This window comes from Puntigrus tetrazona, chromosome 11, assembly GCF_018831695.1.
Source record: "Puntigrus tetrazona isolate hp1 chromosome 11, ASM1883169v1, whole genome shotgun sequence".
Taxonomy (NCBI): domain Eukaryota; kingdom Metazoa; phylum Chordata; class Actinopteri; order Cypriniformes; family Cyprinidae; genus Puntigrus; species Puntigrus tetrazona.
Genome location: NC_056709.1, coordinates 9,780,881 through 9,802,930, shown reverse-complemented (window position 1 = coordinate 9,802,930; position 22,050 = coordinate 9,780,881). Strand labels below are relative to the sequence as shown.

Genomic DNA, 22,050 nt, shown 5'->3' with positions numbered 1-22,050 from the left:
TGTAAGAATAATATCCATATTTAAAAGATGTAGGGAGTGGTGTAAGCTATGATGAGAATAGGCTAGTGTCACAAGAATCGAGTTTTGTTTAAAGCAGTATCCTCTTGGCTTACATACATTTTTGTTCATAAATCCTCTTTCTAATTTGTGACCCCTGGAGCTGTGTGGAGCACTTTTATAATGAATATTATTTCAAACGGGGGACTATTGTCATTTTTGGGTGAGCTATCCCTTTAAGATTTAGAATTTTTTATATTCTTTTACTGTTAAAATGAACATTTGTGTCTAAAAAAGCAGTTCTTCATTGGCATCTCGTCCACGAAGGCCCTTCATAATCCATGGAATTGAAGCCAAATATTGTTCTTCGGTGGAATTGCTGCGAAACCCCTCTTTTGTAACCTTTATTTGTAAAATAGTAAACCAAGGTCCCCGTCGTATTTTTAATATAATGATTTATATGCAAGGCTGTTGTAATGTAATCCAGATCTACATTTTAGCACTGACACTGAATTATAAAAGCCTTTTATTAAACTTTCGTCTGCGTTTGATAATAGAATATTTTTCCACACAAATACCAGTTCATCCACTCTCATCTTTTTCATTTAGTCGATAATCCTCTTACTTTCAAACATTGATAGTGCCATGCAGCAGGTCACAGGGCATCGGGACTCAGGTTTTGTCATGGTAATGAAGCAAGTGAGACAGCTTTTAATTCGCAGACGATGAGCTCATATCTTTTAACAGAAATAATAGTTTTTTTTTTCTTTTAAACCATTCAAATCTGCAAGTCACTTTTTCATCTGTTATTATTTCTATGTATATCTCCCCTGGCTTAAAGGATGCCATATTTCATTGAGTGATTGCCTGGATTTGTTGAGGATCATTACCATTACAACAGCCCCTGCAAAAATACGGTTATCTTCTCCCATGATATCAAATGATGATATATATATTTATATATATAAATATATATATTGTGGGGTATTTCATTCAGTCTTACAGACAAGATATGATCAGCATGAGTTTATAATGATGAAGTAGAAAAAAATAAAATTTTAGTCTGCAGGACACTTAAGTCTGGTTATGTGGGGAAGGGGGAAGTAGATATCATGCTTATGCACTATATATATATATATATATATATATATATATATATATATATATATATATATATATATAGTATATGTGTGTGTGTGTGTGTGTGTGTGTGTATATATATATATAAAATATATTAGTGTTAAAAGATTAATTGCAAAGTGTTTGTTTGCATAATATATGTGTGCATTTTATGTATATTTATAAGGTATATACAAATACACGCACATACAGATACACACATGTACATATAGTTTTTTTTTCTACTTTTGCATGCATTTACATTTATATTTATATTCATTTAATTTATATTATGTCATACAAATCTGAGGGTATTTACTTTAATTATGTGGCCTCACATGGGAATTGCTTGTGGCTATGCAGTTTAGAGTAACTTTGCAAAGCTTCATAAAATGTATTTAGGCTACATATTTAAATGTACATGCAAGTGTTATCGAAGACGTGGAAGCTGACCTAATTAAACAAACAAGATAATTACTCCATCGGTAGCGGTAAATCGCATTTCTGGCCATTAAAATGTAGTGTACGCTGCTAACTAACTGCGCTTGTTATTAGAACAGATGGTTTGAGAGGAAGTTGCGTGCGCATGCGCAGTGCGCCTGCATAGAGCTGAAGCGCAGACAGCGCTATGAGAGACAAGAGAGAGAAAAACACCCCTTATCTGTAGAGAAAGGCTCAAAAGTTCACTCGTTTCGCACAAAATCCTTTCTACGACTCACTCAGGTCACATATCGCACCGTGTTTCTATGTCTGTGATGCGGAGTGTCTGAGAGGTTTGTAAAATTATGTTTTTTTCTTGTATTTTAACCACCGCTCTGCGCACTGACACAAAGACAGATGCTTACTCGATCTACACACCATTATGTGCTGCTTTGGGGCAAACAAATCAGATTCGTGCGGGCTTTAGTGGAAGGATCTTTCTTTGTTTCGGCCGTAAAGCAGCATTGTTGACTCGGCTTTGTTATGGTTCTGTCTCTTGTTTGGGCCGTGCATGAAATTTAGGCCAAACGAGACGAGCCTTGGTTGGCTAACTTGGTTTCTTGACTCTTTTTGTCTTCGTTTTCCGATTTAGTCGAACCGCGAGCGGATCTAACGGAAAAGCGACAAGTGTACGGCGCTCACATGTATGTAGAAACTTGCTCGAACGCGGTAGGAAACGCGGTTATCGATTTATAACACAAACTTGGGGCGGATGGGGCTGCTTTCGTAGCGCATTACAGCGATGTCCGATTCGCGAACGAATCGCTCTTTTGAGTCGGATCTTATTAGTGAATCGATTGATCCGGTTCACACGCACGCGCGAAAAAACGACCTGTTCGCGATTACGGAATCGTTTGGATTCTCAAGGATTCACTCGCAGTGAGCGTATTGACAATCGGGAACCGACTCTTTCGGACTCGATTGACAACTCAACGACTCATTAATATGAGTCTTTCAAATATGAATTATTATTATTATTAGTAGTAGTTGTAGTTCAGATGGAATTTTTAATGAAGTTTAATACAACACCTTTAGAGAAAAGCGAATCAAAGCTCCTTAATTGAAACAGGAAAGGACAGGACATATTTTTTTTATTTTTTCTGACAATGGCTACAATAACAATAGTTGCATAAAAGTTGACCCAGTAACAATATCCTGAGTCAGTTTTGTAATTGAACATGTATTGAGATGTTTTGGGGTTTCCTGTAATAGCGTAAGAATGGTGACCGTTTTAGGAGAGAACTTGTTTCGGTCAGTAGCTGTGTCCAGTTAAAACAGGGGTTCTTCCTGTTTATTTGTAAGTTAAAAACGCAGTTTCATTCAGTTTTTGTGACTTCAGAAAATATAATTGTTAATTTTATCTGTGGTATGCGCACTTTGAATAAATTGCACTGTATCTGTCGTCAATATAACAGCCATCCTCCACGGTCCAGGCATTCGTATCGGCCGTTAAAAACATTAAGTGCACTTGCATTGTTATTTTTCTTTGTGTCTGTTTATATTTGATGTTCTCTCTTTTAAAATGAGCTTGTCCCTTTCTATGTCCTGCATCACTTAAGCAGACATCCTGATGCCCTTTGCACTTTTTGCTAAGTTCTGCACGTCCTTGGATGACAGAATGTTCCCACTGGTTTTTTTCATTAGTCCTAGATCGTCTTGCTCAACCCGACTCTACATTTACATGCCCATATCAGCGCTGTGATGTCACTAGTCTGTAGTCAGAAGTGTAGGCTGCAAGGCATTGGGGACAGAACTTGATGCTCTGCCAGTGTTGATGTGGTTTTAAAATGCTGTTTTTCCTGCCAGGGTTCATTGAGTCTCTGCTGAGAGTGGCATCCCACAGAACTGCCCTCATCTGCCAAGCTCTCCGCTCTGGAAGGCTCGCAAAACTCCCACTAGTGAGATTCAGCATTCTTACTGAGGTGAGTTGCTTTTTTCACGAGGTCAGTCGTGGCGTGCAGAGTTAAATGATGACTTGATTGTAGAAATGAGTGAATTCTGATTTGTCTTGTGCTCGCTAATGTTTCCTCCAATACGAGTTAAGCTCTGATTACTGCTTTTGTGGCATATTGTTCCTTACCACAGTAAATTTATATATATATATATATATATATATATATATATATATATATATATATATATATATATATATATATATATATATATATATATATAGATTATAAAATGTTATGCATAATAGTGATCAAATTATTTGGGGAAATATAATATCAATATAAAATGTAGTCCCGATGAAACCAGTTTGCTTGATCACATCATGGCAACACTCACAGATTCCAGTCAAGTGGCTGGATTTATGTTTGGTTAATTGTGTGTCTGTGTGTTTAGGATGGCTTGTTTCGAGGCTGAGGTCAGTATGCACTGTTAGTTATTGTTTCCGGTCACTCTGAAGGCTGTGTCTCTGAGCTTGGGCCCAGGGATGACATGGAAACACAACCTGCTGATCTCTGAACACAAGGTATTATTTGACTTTATGCATTCTTGTTGTATTACTAAGTTTGTACTAAGTTTGTACTGTATTACTAAGTTTGTACTTAACAGTTGAGTTAAACAGTTGAGTTTTTATCGGTTTTGAATCTATCCAGCTGATTTCCGGGTCTGGCGGTAGCACTTTTTAGCTGTAGCTTAGCATAGGTCATTGAGTCTGATTAGACTGTTAGCGTCACTCTCAGAAATGACCAAAATTTTATATTTTTCCATTTTAAACTTGACTCTTCTGTAGTTGCATAGTGCACTAAGACCAATGGAAAGTTGAAAGTTTTTCATTTTCTAGGCAGATATATAAGCTTATAAGTTAAAGCAGCACAGTTGATAATAAGAAATGTGCCTTGAGCAGCAAATCAGCATATTAGAGTGTTTTTTTTTTTTTAAGAATCATATGATACTGAAGACTGGAGTAATGATGCTGAAAATTCAGCTTTGCATCACATGAATACATTTCAATTGTAAATCTATTCAAATAGAAAACTTCTATTTTAGAAATAATAATAATAATAATTTTCTCCATAGTACTGTTTTACAAAATTTTTATGCTCTTAATGAGCAAAGAACACTTCTTTACAAACAGTCTTGCAGACCCTGTACTTTGTAGAGTACTGTAACATTTGAAACGTAATAAAGCACATGATTTGTCTTTGAATCACCCCAAACACCTTATCGTATGTTGCATTCTACAAATGTAAGTCGTTTAAGTTAAAAGCGTCTGATAAATGAATAAATGCAAGTGTAGTGGGAGTTTTTTCAGTAAATGCAAAAGTCTAGTTTCTTTGCGGGCTAAAGGTATAATTGACTGCTTTCGGTGTTAGCAATCACTATATATAAACTTTGACCTAATAGTGCACCTCAGTTGTGATTATTTATAGACGTTTGAGAGCGCTGCCTTGTGATTGTAACCAGTTCTCGTATTGGGAAATCATATTGACTCACTGACCTGTTTTGACTATAGTTGCACAGTTTTGTCTTCGTTTTGTTCGCAGGCCGAGCAGTGAGCTAAATCAGGGACGTGGAAGGGTGAAAGCAGGCCATGTCGCGGGTTCCCACACCCCCTCCCCCAAGGGAAATGACATCAGGACCTGTGGCGGAAAGCTGGTGTTATACACAGGTGAGAGAGACTGGCCGAATAGAAAATGAATCGCTCCGACTTGAGTTTTTTCACTTAACGCCGAAACCAATATCTGTATTTTTTGTTTCATGGCAGGTGAAAGTTGTGAAGTTTTCTTACATGTGGACGATAAACAACTTCAGCTTCTGTCGGGAGGAGATGGGAGAAGTTGTAAGGAGCTCGACCTTCTCCTCAGGCCCCAACGACAAGATGAAATGGTGTGTTTCATTGCTTTTTGAGTGTTTGATGAAAGCCCTCAAGTGGCCTCTTAATTCTTTTCTGTAATGCCTCACCATTCTGCCCAGCCAAACGCACTCACATACACCCACAAATACAGACTTGACCTTTCCAAATATCATTGTCTGTGAAACAACAGTGGCCCGTTTTGATTTAGGCTGGGTTTTCACTGAGCCGCCTGGGACAAACTTTTCGCCAAAGATTTCTTTTGTCGCTGACAGCTCATTAATTGCGTTACGATAAATCTAGTGTCTGATGAAGACGTTGATCTTGCAGACATTTTGAACACAGATAGCCACTGCTCCTACGATGGCTCTTCCCAGTCAGAAAAAGTTTAGTTTAGTTTCCGAATTGTGTGGTTAGGCATTGCACGTGTTATTTCAGTGGTTTAAAAAATATATCTATACGTAGTACACTGCTGGTTAGTTTGGAGTAATTAAGGTTTTAGTGTTATTTATTAATAATAATAATAGAGAGAGTCTGCATTTATTTGATCAAAAATGACAGGTTTCCATAAAACTACAAACAACAAAAACGGTTTTCAGCATTAAAGTTCCCCCGATTGTGCCATTTTTGAGTCTACTGATATTGGTTTGGGAGTCTTCTACAATACATTACATTCATGCAAGGTATAAAAAATGCTTTTCTCAAAATATGTGTTGAATATCACCTTATTTTCCAGAGGTTCTCAAATTATTTGTTCAAAGCAGTTCTAAGATTCAGTCTCTCTAATTTCCGTCAGCCTGCTCTGCTCTGATTGGTCAGATGGCCCAGTCTGTTGTGATTGGTCTACGTCGTACAGCACATTGAAAACGATCATTGCCGTAATTTGAACGCTTTATGGAAATATTAGCATCTATTATTTATCATACTTACACGTTGTGATTCAATGGAGCCGCTGGTCTATATAAACTAGGTGCTGAGCCATCTTGCAAGAGCAAGTGTTTTGTTTATACCACACTGAACTCCCCGAGATGATGAAGCTGTAGTCAGTAAAGTTATTGGTCTGTAGGAGGGGTCGAGTTGTTTATGGCCGGCAAATGTGGAACTTAAGGGAAATTAAGCAAATGTGTTACCCCAGGATTGGGTAGTGAGTTTTATAAGAGAAGTCACTGACTTTGCGACAGGTGCGATTCAACTTGTGTTTTTCCCCATTCATTCCTATGGTATCCGTCTGAGTGTCACACTACTCTGACTGAAAAGGTTGTAATGATGTGATTGGTTGTTAAAGGAACAGTTTACCCAAAAATTAAAATTCTGTCACCAATTACCTGGTTACACACTTTTCAAAATATGTTTCTATGTGTTTTGGCAGAGCAAAGATTTGGTACTACGTGAGGGCGAGTAATTGATGAGCGAATTTTCATTTTTGGGTGACTATTGCTTTAAGGGAAGTGTGATCAAAGTTTACAGTTAGGCTTTTTTCCAATAGTAATGCAGACCCTCTTATCTTCCTGTATTGAGTTGATTCTTTATTTTCAGGTTCGACATCTTTGAAAATTGTTTACATTCACATACGTCTAACTTAGATTACACACTGCATGAAGGGCAGTATTGGAAATAATAACTGAGCAGCTATTGGAATGTTTTCTGTGAGATCGAAGACTTGAGTGATAACTGTACCACTGGAATAAATGTAAATTAAATTTTAACATATTAAACAACAGGAACAACAAAAACGACGGAGAGCATAAGAGAGTTCTTTCAAAGAATACATTAAACGTCATCTTCATCGTATATTAAAAATGGGATTTTATTGCTTTTGGACACGTGCAGTGTTTTCCAGTTATCTAAAATTATTAATTTTTAAACTATATTTTTACCACGTCTTCCTATTATATATTTCTGTTTTCTTTTTTTTCTGCAGGTGTTTGCGAGTGAACCCAAAGGGTCTGGACGATGAGAGTAAAGATTATCTTTCTCTGTACTTATTGCTTGTCAGTTGCCCAAAAAGTGAAGTGAGAGCAAAGTTCAAGTTTTCTTTACTGAACGCCAAAAGAGAAGAAACTAAAGCCATGGGTAAGAATTTTCTGGATATTTACAAAGGGGCGGAAAATGTATGGGAAAAAGGATTGAGTTTATGTTGATGTTTATGCTTTATTCGTATTAATACTTTTTTTTTCCTCTCTCCACACTTCAGAAAGCCAAAGAGCCTACCGCTTCGTCCAGGGAAAAGACTGGGGCTTCAAGAAGTTCATCAGGAGAGATTTCCTGCTGGATGAAGCTAATGGACTTCTTCCTGATGACAAGCTCACTCTGTTCTGTGAGGTATCGCATCAAGTAATGTTTTCTGTATAATAAATGCTTTGGTGCAGTGATGCCCTTGCTTCAAACCTTCAAACCTTCAAAGCAGCGGCTCATTTGTTCAGGTGAGCGTGGTCCAAGACTCCGTAAACATCTCTGGACAGTCGAACACAAACATGCTGAAGGTTCCGGAGTGTCAGCTTTCCGACGACCTGGGGAACCTGTGGGAAGGCTCCAGGTTCACAGACTGCAGCCTGTTCGTGGGAGGGCAAGAGTTCAAAGCGCACAAATCCATATTGGCAGGTGAGCTTAGTCATCCCGACACGTTCGGGGTAGACCCAGATTTGCCTTGCTAAAAAGACGAGCCGCGCAGACAATAGAGAACGTTCAGTGACATGATAATGAGGCGCATGATGAATTTAGCAGTACTTTGCACACAGATGATTCACTTGAAACTGATGATTCATGTTTCCTTTGACAGCGAGGTCACCGGTATTCAATGCCATGTTTGAACACAAAATGGAAGAGAGTAAAAAAGTAAGTTACTCTACCAGTCAGACAAACATACCCGTGATTCCTTAGGATTGCCGATGATAGCTGTTATAATATATGTAGTAGTAATAATATTCAGTAGAAGTTTAAACTATTATTTTTAGGTTGTTGAATTATTTTAAACCGATTTCTTTATTTTATTATTGAAACAATAATAAAATAAACATTTAAAAAAAATTAAATAAAAAGATTATATTATAAAATGCATTGCCATTAAAAAGTTTGTTTTAAAAAAAGTGTCTAATGGTCATCAAGATGGTATCTATTTGATCATAAATACAGAAACAAACTGTAATTTTGTCAAATATTATTGCAGTTTAAAATAAGTTTTCTGTTTTAATATACTTTAAAATAAAATGTATTCTTGCGAAGCAAAGCTGATTTTTCTGCATCATTACCCCAATTTTCAGTGTCTCTCGATCCTTCAGAAATCATTCTAATATTCAGATTTATCATCCATGTTAAACAGTTATGTTGCCTGTGACCTGTGGTATCTGTGCATGTGTTAATATAAATATATAAATTCATTCTATACATTTTTTCAACCCCTTTCGCAGAACCGTGTGGACATCAGCGATGTCGAACCGGATGTTTTTAGGGAAATGATGGTATTTATTTACACTGGTAAAGCTCCTAACCTGGAGAAAATGGCCGACAACCTGTTAGCTGCTGCAGACAAGGTAAGACTCTCATGCCGCTGTTATACGAGAACGCTTCCTGTGATTGACCTGCAGCTTGTTTTCTTCTCTTTCCTTTTAGTATGCTCTAGAAAGATTAAAGGTATTATGCGAGGAGGCTCTCTGTAACAGTTTGTCAGTAGAGAACGTGGCTGACATCCTCATTCTGGCTGACCTGCACAGCGCAGAGCAGCTTAAAGCACAAGCCATAGACTTCATTAACAGGCAAGTACACACGCTTCTCACTCAATCATAAAAAAAAAAAAAAAAAAAAACATCACCGTATCTGCATTGGAAGTATTTGCTTATTTAATGACTTGGGTTTCATTGGGCTGTACAATAATAATCATTATTATGTCTTCCATCGGTCATGAAAATAATACTTTTATTTTTGTATGGTCCCGATGTAACTTTGCATAAATGACTGGTTCGAAGCAAAGGCAATTAATTGACTTGTTGCTGGGCTGGTGAATATGTAATGGTGGCTGGATTCTGCTCTGGTCTCTTTTCTCAGATGCAGTGTTCTTAGACAGCTGGGCTGTAAAGATGGGAAGAACTGGAATAGCAAGTATGTGTGCCAACACGCTACCGTCTCCCAGAGTCCTTTGCAAATAAAAAGCGCTAAACACATCTGTATTTAGTAGGAGGCTTCGGTTTGCGTAGTAATTATGTGACTAAGATATCCGTCAAAAGAAAATGTTTCATGGCACAGCTGGATAGTTTGTTTATATATTTATTTATTTTGTTCGTTCTCGTTGTATGATCAGTTTTTTTTATGTTCTGGGCTTGATGCAGTCTAAGCATTGTCAACAGCAAAGTAACGGAGCAAAATTGAACCATGGTTAGCTTTTAAAGCCGTAAAATATTTATATATATATACACACACATATATATGTATATATAAACTTTTTAAAAGATTCACTTAGATTTTTATCTTCAGCTAAGGGAATACAAAATACATTAAATCAGCAATATTGTAAAATATTATAATGTAAAATACCTTTATTTGAATTTTAAATGCAATTTATTCCTGATGGCTGAACTGTCTTTTCAGCATCATTCCATTTCTTCAGCATCACACTATATTCCAGAAATCGTAATTCCTCAATAAATCAATCATTTCGTCTACATCAATTGTTCATTACGTTCTCCAGATCGTTTTACACCATTGTTGTGCTGCATACGCGGTTTGTCATTTTTACAAACCTCATGCCGCAGATGCTGTGGATGAAGCTTAACTTGTTTTGAACCCAGAACATTCCTTTAATTAGCGTGATTTCCCTGAATTAATAAAAATCCCAGCTTATCTTTACTCATTTCATCAGCGTGTGACGAACGTTACGTCATTTTGTAGACGGTAACCTTCAGGCTTGTTTTTGCTCGTTCGCAGTCACGCCGCAGACATAATGGAGACCGCGGGATGGAAAGCGATGATTCAGTCCCATCCTCACTTAGTGGCCGAAGCGTTCCGGGCTCTCGCTTCAGCACAGTGCACTCCTTTCGGTCTGCCTAGGAAACGGCTAAAACAGTCCTGACCTTCGCCCTCACAGACTGCTTTGAACAAAACGCATGAGGAGGCAACTACCCCTACTTCCCCCTCCTTTTTGCCGCCCCTCTCCGCTCACCCGTCGCCCTTACTAGAGACCGGATAGAGGAGCTAGTTCAAACCACAGTGCTCAAAACGAAATGGACTTCTCCATGCTGTTTACTCTGGGCGTCATTTGAAAAATGGCCTTAAAGGATCTGCCCCCTCCGCTCCTTCATGTCTCTACGTGTAGCTACGTGCCTGCTGCGACTGATCCCAGACCTGTCTGGATTGCACTAGCTCCCACATAATGCAGTAGTTTTAACATGGTGGTGTTTAGGACCTTATGTGTTACGTGTTCTCGAAGGGGGGAGGGTTGCATTAGACCTTCTTGTGAACTTGTGGTCTGACGTTTAAAAAAAAAAAAAAAAAAAGAATCAAGTATACAGTCACTAAACGCATACCCACGCACGTGCATCGAGTGCAAAGGTCATCTCCACTGACACTTTTAAAGTGATGATGTTGCCGATGTTGCTGGCCGAATGTCGCATCGTACGTTTATCATCATTCAAATTGGCGTAAGTATTAACCGAGGTCGCGCTGTAGAATACTCGGAGAGATGTGACGCAGTTCACATTGTGAGTATTACACGAAAACGGCTCAAGACGTCGATATTTTGCACCAACTTAAACTAATGGTAAATATGAAGATTTGTTTACCGTGTTGTTTACAGAACTTGTTTTCCCCTTTTTCGCACAGTTAGTTCTGACTTTAGTTGAAGTTATTTTCCATGGTTTAACATACTTTATGGATCAGGAGAGTTCTTTGTGTTTGGAAAAAAAAATGTATTGTGGTTCAAAAGAACTTTGATTTATTGCTTTGGAAATAAAACAGAGAAGAAAAAAATGTTGTTGTTTTTTTTTCTTGTCTAAAACACCTTACCTTACCTTTTTTTTGCCTGATGTCACCAAAACGTCTTTGAACAGCCATACAGTTTAGGGGCTCATTTATAAAGCGTGCGTACGCTTATTAATATAATAACAGTCTTTGACGTCGAAAAGTGCTCAGCGTCGCGTCAGGCTTTGAGCAGACATACACACTTTATGTTGGGAGTATTGAAGGTTTTTAAAAAATGTAAGTGTCTCGCTGCTCTAAATTGGAGTTAAATTAGTTGTTTACAAGCCTTCAGTTAGTTTTTAGTTGACAGACCATATTTAAGAAAATTTTTTTAAATTCAAGTCTGTCCCAGTTGTAATCGTTTTAACTTTTAAAAGTTTCAAAATATCAGTATCTTTAAAAACTCACCGGTATAACCACATGCGAAGCTGTGTGATCGTTACAGTATATTCAGTCTGCGGCTTCAAAAAAATCATTTGAATGAACGTCTGTAAATCTTCTCTTCTTTTTTAGTCTTTAAACATCTGGAGACGAGTTAAGCTGAGATCAAAGCCAACGAGCTGCAAATCCTCAAACGCCCTGTTCATCAAACCATGAGATTACACAGTCTCAACATTATGTGTACATTTTTCAGATCAGAGTTTGCGTATATGATCAGACCTTCGCGAGCTAAACTTCTTTTTTTTTTTTTTTTTTTCTGCTGATGTGAAAATGTCACCACGTTTTCACATGGCAGAATTGATAGAGTTTAATGGCTGTTCTGTAATAAGACTGTCCTCCGGAGAAGGATACTGAAGCTTTTAAGAAGATTTTGCAACAAATGCGTTAGAGTCGACTGCTCGAGCTTTGTCTGACTGTTTGTTTGTGTGCATCGTCTATCCAACTTGAGAAGTTGTACATCAAAAATCATCTGACAGTCTTTGAGTCAAAGAAGAAACTACACAAGGAAGCATTCTGGAAATTTAAATCTAGTCTTTTCTTTAATAACCGAAAAAAACAAAATTCAGAAGAACCGAGGAGCACATTATGGCTTTAACATTAATCTTAGTTACTGACAATGTTTCTGTGAACACAAAAATATGCTGGAATGAAAAGGAGGGCATCACAAATGGCTGCAATACGAGATGTTTTACTTTTTTTTTTTTTTTTTTGTTCTGTTCTTGAATCCCAGCTTAAGTTGATTGGGAAATTCATTTAGGAAAATTTAAAACTTCACACTGATGACGTCACAAGAATCACTGAGAAAGGGTCGGGGGTCACTGTGGAAACCATAGATGTGGTCTTGTCCAATCTAAATGTCAAACACAAGAAACAGCCGTCAGGAAATCAGGTCTTAAGCCTGGATTCACCCAAAAAAAAAAAAAAAAAAAAAAAAAGTCCTTAACTCCTCATTTTGTTGACAGATTTTTTTTCTGTGGAAAATTTCTTTTTTGGGTGAACTATTCCTGTCATCGACTGCCCTAAGAGGACGAGTGGGATAGAATCAAAAGAGTGGTTCCTCATCCGATCTTTGTTTCCATTCATCCAGTTCTTTATGGAACAGAAGAACAAGGAAACTACAGGCTAGACAGGCTGTAACATCGAGATGACACCTCATCGACACATCCAATCCAGGCTGTGCTATCCCACAGAGGTATAGGGAGTGTCACTGTGGTAGTTGTAGTCTGGGCAGACCTTCTGTACTAGCTTATAGTCAGCACTGAAGAAGTCAATGTAGATGCAGATGACCTTGAAGGGCTTGGAGCAAAGCCAAGACACATGGCTTTGGGTCTGTTCCTGGAAACATACCCTGTTCGGGAAGTCGCTGCAAACGGACGTCCTCTTGCTGCGGTCCGTCTTCTCATATTCCACTCGACAATTGAAGGCCTTATGGTCTTTGGGCACCTCTATGGTCTCCTGTTGAGTGATCTCAAAATCGACGGCCTTGGAGGGCGGGACCAGGCTGACGGACACGTTGCCCAAGCCGGTGGAGTTGTGGCGGAAATAGACGCTAAAGGTTCCGTTGCCATGGTCAACGATCTTCCCAGTAATCAGAAGGTTTAGCTTGACCGTTTTGATGTTCGAATGGAAGTCGCCCCAGCCAAACATCTTCTTAAACTTGCCCGTTTTCACATAGGGGCGACGTTTGGCCCTCGAGAGGGTTCCTTCGGTATCAGTGTGGTTGGATAACCAGGCCCACAGATCCAGTGCCCCGGGACCTGGAGCAGTTTCACGGCTCTGGCTGTTAGATTGGGACGTGTGGGAGAAAAGCCGCAGGGATTTGAGAATCCCTGAACGAAAGCCGTAAGGAGAGACACTTTCCTCCTTATCGCTCTCTCCCCAACCAAGAGGAGACACAGCTGCTCTGAGCTCTGCTCCACATGTCACCTTCAAAGACAAAACCAGGAAGAGAAATGTTAAACGAAGAGCTTGTAGACGATAATGAATCTTAATAAAAATAAAGATCCAATCCTGCCCAGTGAACAAAGAGGTTTCTCCTAAAGTCAACTTTAAAAGGCATTTAAAAAACGACTTTACTTCCATAGTTTTAATTAATATGTTTCAGACACAATTTGAGGTTTCTCTTCCCTTCAGAGAAACTGCTAAGAAATCTTCAGATATGCAAGTGTACACAAAGAACTTTTCCTTATGATGGAGTTGTTGGAGGTTCAACACTCTTTACGTTCTTTTTTAGCCTTTATGATTCCATAAAGAACATTCATGGAATCTCTCCATTCCACAAAAGGGTCTTTATATTGAATTTTTCAACTATTTTTCAAGTCACAAAAAAAAAATTGTTACTAATAGTTTTTTGGGGACCCAAATGGTTCTTCTATGGCATCGGTATGAAAGCTTTATTTTTAGGAGTGCAATACATTAGTAGTTTTTGCAGGAATTAACTTTCATCTTTAGTGAACTTCCTTTTTAGAAAGGGTGCCTAGAGCCTCTCCAGAGAATTCTACCGAGAATCTAAAAAAAAAAAAAAAATTAAAAAACCCCTACATAATGCCTCAAGCATCTTTACATGAAAAATGGTCACTCCATACCACTGTTAAAATGAGAAGATGCTCGGGGCGCTATCCTGTCAAACCAGAAAAACGCTCTAGGAAATTGTAGGAACACTTTCTGGGTTGCCTCAGATACCTAGACCACAAATTTGCACTAAGAAAGAAATTATGAATTTGACACATTTACATTAAGCATGTAATATTTTGCGTTAGTGAACATTTATATTAAAGAATTCCATAAACCTCATGTGAATAATCTACTACAGTAAAACATGAATACCATTACGGCCAGTATATAAAAGAAATCAAAGGAGATGCATCACTACATTAATAATCGAAACTGAAGAGGGGATGGGAAACTGAAAGCTGCATGAGACAGCTCTGCTTTAAATGATGCAAACAGGATGTAACATCTCCGAAGTATGAAACTGTTCAGTGCAATGCAAGTTTACTACTGACACAATAAACACTATCCCCCTTAAGCCTGAGACAGTGACACCCACACAGTCACACACCCAGCAAAACCCCTGCCTAAAACACACCCATGATTCCTGCCGGGGGGTTTTTTCTTTCTGGAGAGTCTGGAGTTTCGTATTATTATTAATACAGCCAATCAATGGGATTACTTTGTTTTGAACTGCAGGCATGGTGAAATATGAATGAACAGAAAACAGCACAGGAAAGACCAAAGCAGGAAGGTCAGGGAGGAGCTGCCCTACTCTCATTCTCTTCATCTTTCAGCGAAGCTCGAAAGCCTCTCACATATACTTTCAACGGCACAATTTGATATAAATCAAGGAGCGTATACGTCCCAAGGGCTGTTTTGTCCCCATCTTCTTTTGTCTTTATTTTCAGAAATACATAATTAGGAGAGACAGAAAATTTGCTCACAGTTCATAATTCAAAGCCTTGATGGCGAATGAGGAGTAAAACGCTCTGTGCGTGAACATATACGCTGTTTGTTAATTTTAGTATGATGCAAATTCATATCCACTGAACAAGACAGCTACCGATTTCCTCTGGAGATAAATGCTAATGTGTAAAATGTAAGAAAAAAGGTTAAATTTGGTAAATTATAAGTAATCTCTGGAATAAATTTAAGTGAAAATATATATATATTTTTCCTTAATCTGAGGTCATTTTAATACAGTTCAAAGATGCAAATAAAATAACTAAAAAAACGTGCTAAAACTCAGAGCGTGATTGCAGTGATAAAGTCTCTTGAGAGAGGACTTAGGGCTGAGCCATCACAGGTTGTCATTTCATCTTCATCTGGCTTAAACTGGTTTCTGGGATAAAGTCTTCAACGGTAATGGGTTTGTGAAGTCAATTTATATGCATTAAATTTAATCTTTGCAAATAAAAACATAATCACACACACTCCTTTGAGAAATAAGCGAATTGATGGATTAAAGCCGTGCGGAAACTGGATTATTCAAAGATTTACAGAGGAAATGAGACAAAAAGCCACAGCATATTCTAAAAGCGTATTTGGATTGTACAAACCGTTTTGTGCCTTTGAAAAATATAATTAAATTATTTATTATTATAAAAAAAAAGTTTCGCAAATACTGATACTTAAAAAAACACACAATGAAGATGACTGGTTTTTATAAAGATAATTATTAAAGCAACATGAATAATAATAATATTATATATATATATATATATATATATATATATATATTTTTTAGCAGGTTCATTAACTTTGGCAAACTAAATATTGCCGTATCCACATATCAAACTTTGCTTTAATTCAAATAATTAAAAAAAAAAAAAAAAACTCATACCATGTGTAAACAGACCATAAGCAGGGCAGAGTAACACTGGCACATCTTCATGTGTTTTTTGGGGGGGTTTTTTAGAGTCCAGATCTGGCTTGGCAAAGATCAGGTCGACTCGTGGCAAGGTCTTCTGTCAGTATTCCTAAAAACACAAAAGCCGTCAGGCTTGAAATTATGAGGAAATACATGAAATTAAAAATAACAAAAAAAGGGGGGCAAACGTCACATTAAACAGTATAATTATGTTAACATTAATAAACAAAACAGGTCAAGTTTGATTTAATTACTTTTTACTTTTTCGCAGATTCTGTGGTGTGAAAAATAAATGTAAAAAAATTGCGAACACACCGCATATTATCTGTAATAAAATGACAAAATCATAAAAAGACAGTTTCATTGATGATATTGATTCAAGTTAAATTACACCAAGGCTGTTTAAGTTAGTTTTAAACGAAGTATAAAATGAAACATCGAGTACCCAACATATAACACGTAATTACTTTGAGAAAAGGATATAACCGTTCAGTTAGATTCAAATAAGCAGTGCAAAAGCGTCCCCAAATAAGCAAATGTGTTATTTAACAATTAATTTTCAGCATAACTCACCCTTTTACTGTAGAGTTGGACCCGTGCATCTCTGCGCGGCGAGCATCCTTACAGCGTAGTTATCGTAGTGCTTCAAGACAAACATCACTCCTCGACAGTTCAAACTCAAAGTGAGCAGCAATAAAAACTTCTTCGCATTTGATTAAAACAATATAATCTTCTTCTTTACTCAGCGCGGCTCGTGTCCAGCTGCATTAAATCCTCTTAGCTCTGCTCATCTGGCTGCGCGCCTTTCCTCTGCAACACTCGCATATCCTAACACGATTATGCGTGGATGCGATTGTCCACCCAAAAGAAAAAAACGATAATAAAACTGCTCTTTAAGCAGTCCCCTGGTTAGAAGTCCGGTTTTGCTGCATCCTTGCCCGCTCGCTCTTCCTAAACTGATGTTGTGTGATGGATCGGTGCGCTTTTGGGTTGTGACAGTGGAGTCGCTGAGCCCAACCCCTCAACATCAGCACCAATAACAGCACACATCACACTTTAAAGCTTTTTTTTTATGTATGTAAAGCCATTTAAAACCACCGCGTGTTAACTTGGTGCTAAGAAGCACTTCGATGGCTCATAAAACAGCAAGAAGACTTGCCTCGCGGGCAGAGTTTATATTTTTGAGACAAAACTGCTATTCGGAAGCATTTTATCGCCATGAGAGTCTGCAAAAAATAAAGCACATCTTTAGGTTTTCATATTATCATAAGCTTTCTTTTATACTGGAATATTTTCAGGGTAGTCTAAATAACAGTGAATGCCAAAATAATAATAATAATACATACACACAATAAATAGTATGAAAAAACACTAATTAAAAGGTCCCTTCATAATATAGTTGACCCTTATCTACCTCAAGTGTAGTATTATTGTCAACAGCTTTGACAAAATATTTGGTTTGGATAGAATTCAAACTATTTTAAATATAAAAAGGTTTTACAATAAACGTTTTAGAGGGGTGACTCAAAACTTTTTACCTTTTCTATTCTAGTCTATTCGCCACAACCTCCACAGGTATCAGAGAAATGCCAGGACGGGTTATAAAACAGAGCTAACAGCTGTCTAATAATCTTTATTAATTCAAATTGTTCACGTGAACATGAATAAATAGCTGCATCTAAATTAAACGGGAAGCTCTGCACTATGCACAAGACTCATGTCAAAACGCTAAGCTGGCAGACAGTCTTTTACAATTTTTTACTTATTTTATATACAAGTAAAAACGGAAAAAAAATGTGTAAAATGTAAAACTGGAAGTTTGTTTGGAAACAGCTCCGCTCTGTGGTTATTACAGTAACTGCAGCTCAAGCCACAGAAGTTAACCCAAGATTTATTTACTCACGCAAATGCAAATGTTAGAACACATGAACAATACGATGAATATAATCAGACCTTTTTTTCAGAAAGCAGATCTATTCATTTAAACAGTAACAGAATGAACAAATCTCGACATCAACGCACGTCTCTAATTATGCGAAACGGCTAACAAATCCAATTACAAAAATTCATTTGCAGGACTCTTTAATAATCCGGTTCTGATTCTTCACCAGAGCGGCTAGCATGGTCGTGAAGCTGGGCTTCTGCACGGCAGGTTTTGTAACACCAGAGGCAGAGATTTTCTTCTGGTTACTTCGTTTAATCTTGGGCTTCACGCTGAACAGATCTGTGGGCGTCCTGAACCCGTCCGAATCCTCGGGAATCCCTTCCTGCTGCTCGTCCTGGAAACCGTCGTGAGCTTCACGAACCTCTCGGCGCCTGTGCTTCAGCCGAGGGCTTTTCCTCCGTTCGGCAGTTTCCACAGCAACAGTTTCAGGCACGTCTTCGAACTTCAGCACCCGCCGTGTTCCGTCTAGGCCGTCGAGCACTTCCTGCTTGCTCAGTTTGCCCCGGACATTAGTCGTCCTCCGTTCGCTGGAGGCCCCGGGGCTCCGCTTCAAATCTGCATTTAATCTTGAATCATCCACAAGCGGTTTGTCCTCCTGCCTCACACTGACGCTGAGGTTGAGAGGAGAAAGCTGCTGAGATGAGGTGTTGTTCAAGGAAGCTCTCCTTTTCATTAAAGAATTCCAGCCAGCAACAGGTGGCCAGACCACAGACCGCGACCTCTTTCGATGCCGTGGCTTTGCTTTGGTAATGGACAGGCTGGTCTGAATGGAGAGAAGATGCTTGCAGCGACGTAAAGTCCTAGATATATGTATACAAAAATGTATTGAATGCATGTATATGCATACCGTAGTGTTTCTATATCTTTTCCTGAATAGCACACATCGTTTTTTGCCGATATCATTGACTGAAATGAAACTGAACTGCCATTTTCCTCTTTTTAGAGCCGCTTTACAGCAGAATTCAGTTTTGTTTTTGTATTATTGACATTATTTTTCTGTTTAACTCTGTAAAGTTGTTTTGACACCCTGTATTGTACAGATCACTATATAAATAAAAGGATAACTTGACTACATCGTGCTAAAATGAAAATCTTTGTCATTAGTATTACCATTTTAAATGTATTAAAATATATTTTTTAATTGTGATATTTTACAGCTTATGATCAAATAAATGCATCTTTGCTGAGTAAGAGTAGAGAACGGTGGTGTACAAACTACAGTCAATCTAATAATAACCATCATATGTCAATAAATAATACTATATTATACATTTTCAAGACAGGTTCAAAAACTTAAAAACACACACAAATGAATGCAAAATAGACAAAAATTAACCACTATCAATGAAGTGGATAAAAACATTAGCCTGTGTTTAACCCCTAATCCTTATTGAGTTGATCCCATGTCGACTCACCTCTGCTGAAACACATGAGGTCTGGAGCAGCTTGCTTCAGTTTTGTTGATGAATGCAGAATTGGAGGCTCCTGCTAACAGCTTCCTGACCCGACTCAGGCTTGCCCACAATGACCTGAACATCAACATTCACACGATTCATATTCAAAGATGGGCTTTTAATAAAAGATAAAAAGATATGGAGTGAAATCCGACTTCTCAAACCTTCATGTCGTGATGCAGTTATTTTGAACCAGAGAGCTTTTTCTTTTTTCTGAAAATGTTAATGCACTGGACTAAAACCTACAAATTCCTGTAATTTTTTATTTGTATTTTGATTGATATAAAATGTTTCTGCCTTTTTGATCAGAGCTTATGCGTGTATGCGTTTTTAAGTCACTTTATAGAAATAGCCAGAAATACACGGAACGTATAAAAATGATACATTTTCTATTTTTTTACGCCAAAAATCATTGCCATGTTAAGTAAAGGTCATGTTCCATGAAGATATTTCCTACAGTAAATATATTAAAACTTAATTTATGTTTAGTAATATGCTTTGCTAAAACCTTTGTTAGGACGACATTAAAGCTGATTTTCTCAGTATTTAAATGTTTTGCACCCTCAGATCCATATGGTTGTGTCTGTGCCAAATATCTTAAACCATGCATCAACGGAAAGCTTATTTCAAAACATTTACATTTATAATATTTGCATTAGCTCAAGACCAGTAACTTTACAATATAAACTATACCATACAAACATAGAGTCTCCTTATTATCAGTGTTATATTAAAGTAAAAGATAACGTACCCCTTCTCTCGATGGCGCCGTCTCTGAGGATGCCACTTCTTAAGCAGAACCCACACATCACAGGATAAAGATGCCGGATCTAATATACAAATGAAAAATACTTTTGGCAACATGATAACAGGTGTTTTATGTGGCATAATTTATGTTGATCGCTTAGAGCCAGTACATCTGAAATATTTACCCGCATCTCTGCTTTTCTTTTTCAGGCTCGGCTCTTTTCTCATCTTGGCAAAAAGCCTCTCGCATTCTCTACATCTTACAGTATGGACAGGACGACAGGGGGAGCTGGGACCTGACTCCACGGTGAAATCAGTGCCGGACTCATCCAAAGAAGACTCAAGCTCTCCCTGAGACTCGAGCTTGGCCTCAGAGGTATCAGCCCTAAACCTGAGTTTCTCTAAAGTGTCCTCAGCCATAGCACCGGGTGCCAGGCAGATCTTCTGAATCCTTCCATCTTCTGGTTCCTCGACGGAAAGCGTCCTCTCATCTTCTTTTCTCTTCCGAATTGTCCCACGTTCCGGTTCCGCGACGGAAAGCATCCTCTCATCTACTTTTTTCACGGCTCCTCTCTTCCTCACTGGCCGCTTCACATCACGAGCAACAGGCCCAGGATCTTTCATTTCTTCCACACCGTCTGACTGACTACAGTCAGTGTCACTCAGCACCACAGAGACGATCCCAGAGTCCTTCTCACGTTCTCTCCGTCGAAGCCGCCGGCCTCTCAGGTCTGTGCTGCGCCGCAGTTTCATAGAGACGGTTTGGGTAGTTACCTCCTTGAGAACCAAGATGTTCACCTGTCATGAATTAGATCGAAAAAGTTATCAAACAACAACACATGCAAGTTACTAAGGCGAAAGACCTCTTCTAGATAATGTTTTTTTGACTTATTATAGTGATTTCTACCTCACTGTTGTATCCCGACTCCTGTCTTGAAGGAAAGTTAGTGAGGTAGTGGTAATTTTCCCTGAAAACAATAGCCACCAGTGACTAAACCACAGTTTGTCTCATAACTAACTAGTTCGTACACTTCTGGCACAAATCCTAAAAACTACGTTAGCATATAGTAAACTTCAGCTCTCTCTTGAAGAAACTTTCATAGAAATAACTTAAGTAATTGGGATTGTGTTCAATGGGTTAATAAAACACTTCATCTCCTCAAAAACTGCACATTTTCGTTTAAGTCAAGATATTTTCATTGTGTACGTTGTTTTGGTTTGCCTGACCGTCTCGTGAAGAAACGGCACTCTTCGAATAACGGTAACACACATTTCTTACTCTCTCTCGAAATGTCGATAATCTGTTTGCTGAAATAACACATCCAGCACGTCCATCGTTTTAAAACCGTGCTCGACGCAGATCGATCCGAAGCCAAATCGCAGTTTTCTGTTTACTTCGGCACAGGAGCAGGGCTGCTCGCGCGCGTCCACTTTTGAGCCAAACCTCGCGCGACTTGTCATCGACCGGAAACTGGAGTAGCCACAAGGGGGCGCTGCAGGCTTTCTTTTAATTATGCTAGCCTACGAAAAGGCAACGTACTGCATTAACATTCTATTTAAACGTAATATTAAACTAATAAATTGTCTAAACTTTTTGTGACACAAACATTTCTGACTCTTAAACCTTTCAAGCTCCCACCAGTCAGACCAGTCTGTTTCATAGGCCTGTTATAAAACATCAAAATTCTATGATTTAAGTTAGTTAACTTCGTTTTACCTCAACGTATTCTCTGAATACACACACACAATGCTT

General features: G+C 38.2%; 3 protein-coding genes across 7 annotated transcripts; 1 reads left to right on the top strand and 2 right to left on the bottom strand.

Annotated features, from left to right (window-relative positions):
- Window positions 1-1,708: 1,708 nt before the first annotated feature.
- On the top strand, window positions 1,709-10,888 carry spoplb (speckle type BTB/POZ protein like b). Of its 2 annotated transcripts, XM_043252728.1 has the most exons (13): window positions 1,709-1,889; window positions 3,403-3,518; window positions 3,943-4,072; window positions 5,091-5,215; window positions 5,312-5,433; window positions 7,320-7,471; window positions 7,593-7,720; window positions 7,822-7,999; window positions 8,178-8,233; window positions 8,806-8,928; window positions 9,008-9,150; window positions 9,440-9,493; window positions 10,316-10,888. In XM_043252728.1, exons 4-13 carry the CDS (start codon window positions 5,138-5,140, stop codon window positions 10,458-10,460), a joined length of 1,179 nt encoding a protein of 392 aa, XP_043108663.1. In that variant the 5' UTR covers window positions 1,709-1,889; window positions 3,403-3,518; window positions 3,943-4,072; window positions 5,091-5,137; the 3' UTR covers window positions 10,461-10,888. The 2 variants fall into 2 exon arrangements, with proteins under 2 accessions (XP_043108663.1, XP_043108664.1); XM_043252729.1 differs by lacking the exon at window positions 9,440-9,493.
- Window positions 10,889-12,304: 1,416 nt separating this feature from the next.
- On the bottom strand, window positions 12,305-17,891 carry nxph2b (neurexophilin 2b). Its single transcript, XM_043252275.1, has 3 exons — window positions 16,725-17,891; window positions 16,125-16,260; window positions 12,305-13,714 (listed from the first exon to the last, which is right to left on the bottom strand). The coding sequence occupies exons 2-3, from the start codon at window positions 16,173-16,175 to the stop codon at window positions 12,968-12,970; spliced, it is 798 nt and encodes a 265-aa protein (XP_043108210.1). The 5' UTR covers window positions 16,176-16,260; window positions 16,725-17,891; the 3' UTR covers window positions 12,305-12,967.
- A 134-nt stretch (window positions 17,892-18,025) lies between these two features.
- si:ch211-227n13.3 lies at window positions 18,026-21,800 on the bottom strand. Of its 4 annotated transcripts, none has more exons than XM_043252271.1 (6): window positions 21,577-21,800; window positions 21,205-21,265; window positions 20,483-21,095; window positions 20,302-20,380; window positions 19,512-19,625; window positions 18,026-18,896 (listed from the first exon to the last, which is right to left on the bottom strand). In XM_043252271.1, the coding sequence occupies exons 1-6, from the start codon at window positions 21,756-21,758 to the stop codon at window positions 18,218-18,220; spliced, it is 1,728 nt and encodes a 575-aa protein (XP_043108206.1). In that variant the 5' UTR covers window positions 21,759-21,800; the 3' UTR covers window positions 18,026-18,217. The 4 variants fall into 4 exon arrangements, with proteins under 4 accessions (XP_043108206.1, XP_043108207.1, XP_043108209.1 ...); XM_043252272.1 differs by having other exon boundaries at window positions 21,568-21,798; XM_043252274.1 differs by lacking the exon at window positions 21,205-21,265 and having other exon boundaries at window positions 21,568-21,793.
- Window positions 21,801-22,050: the final 250 nt, after the last annotated feature.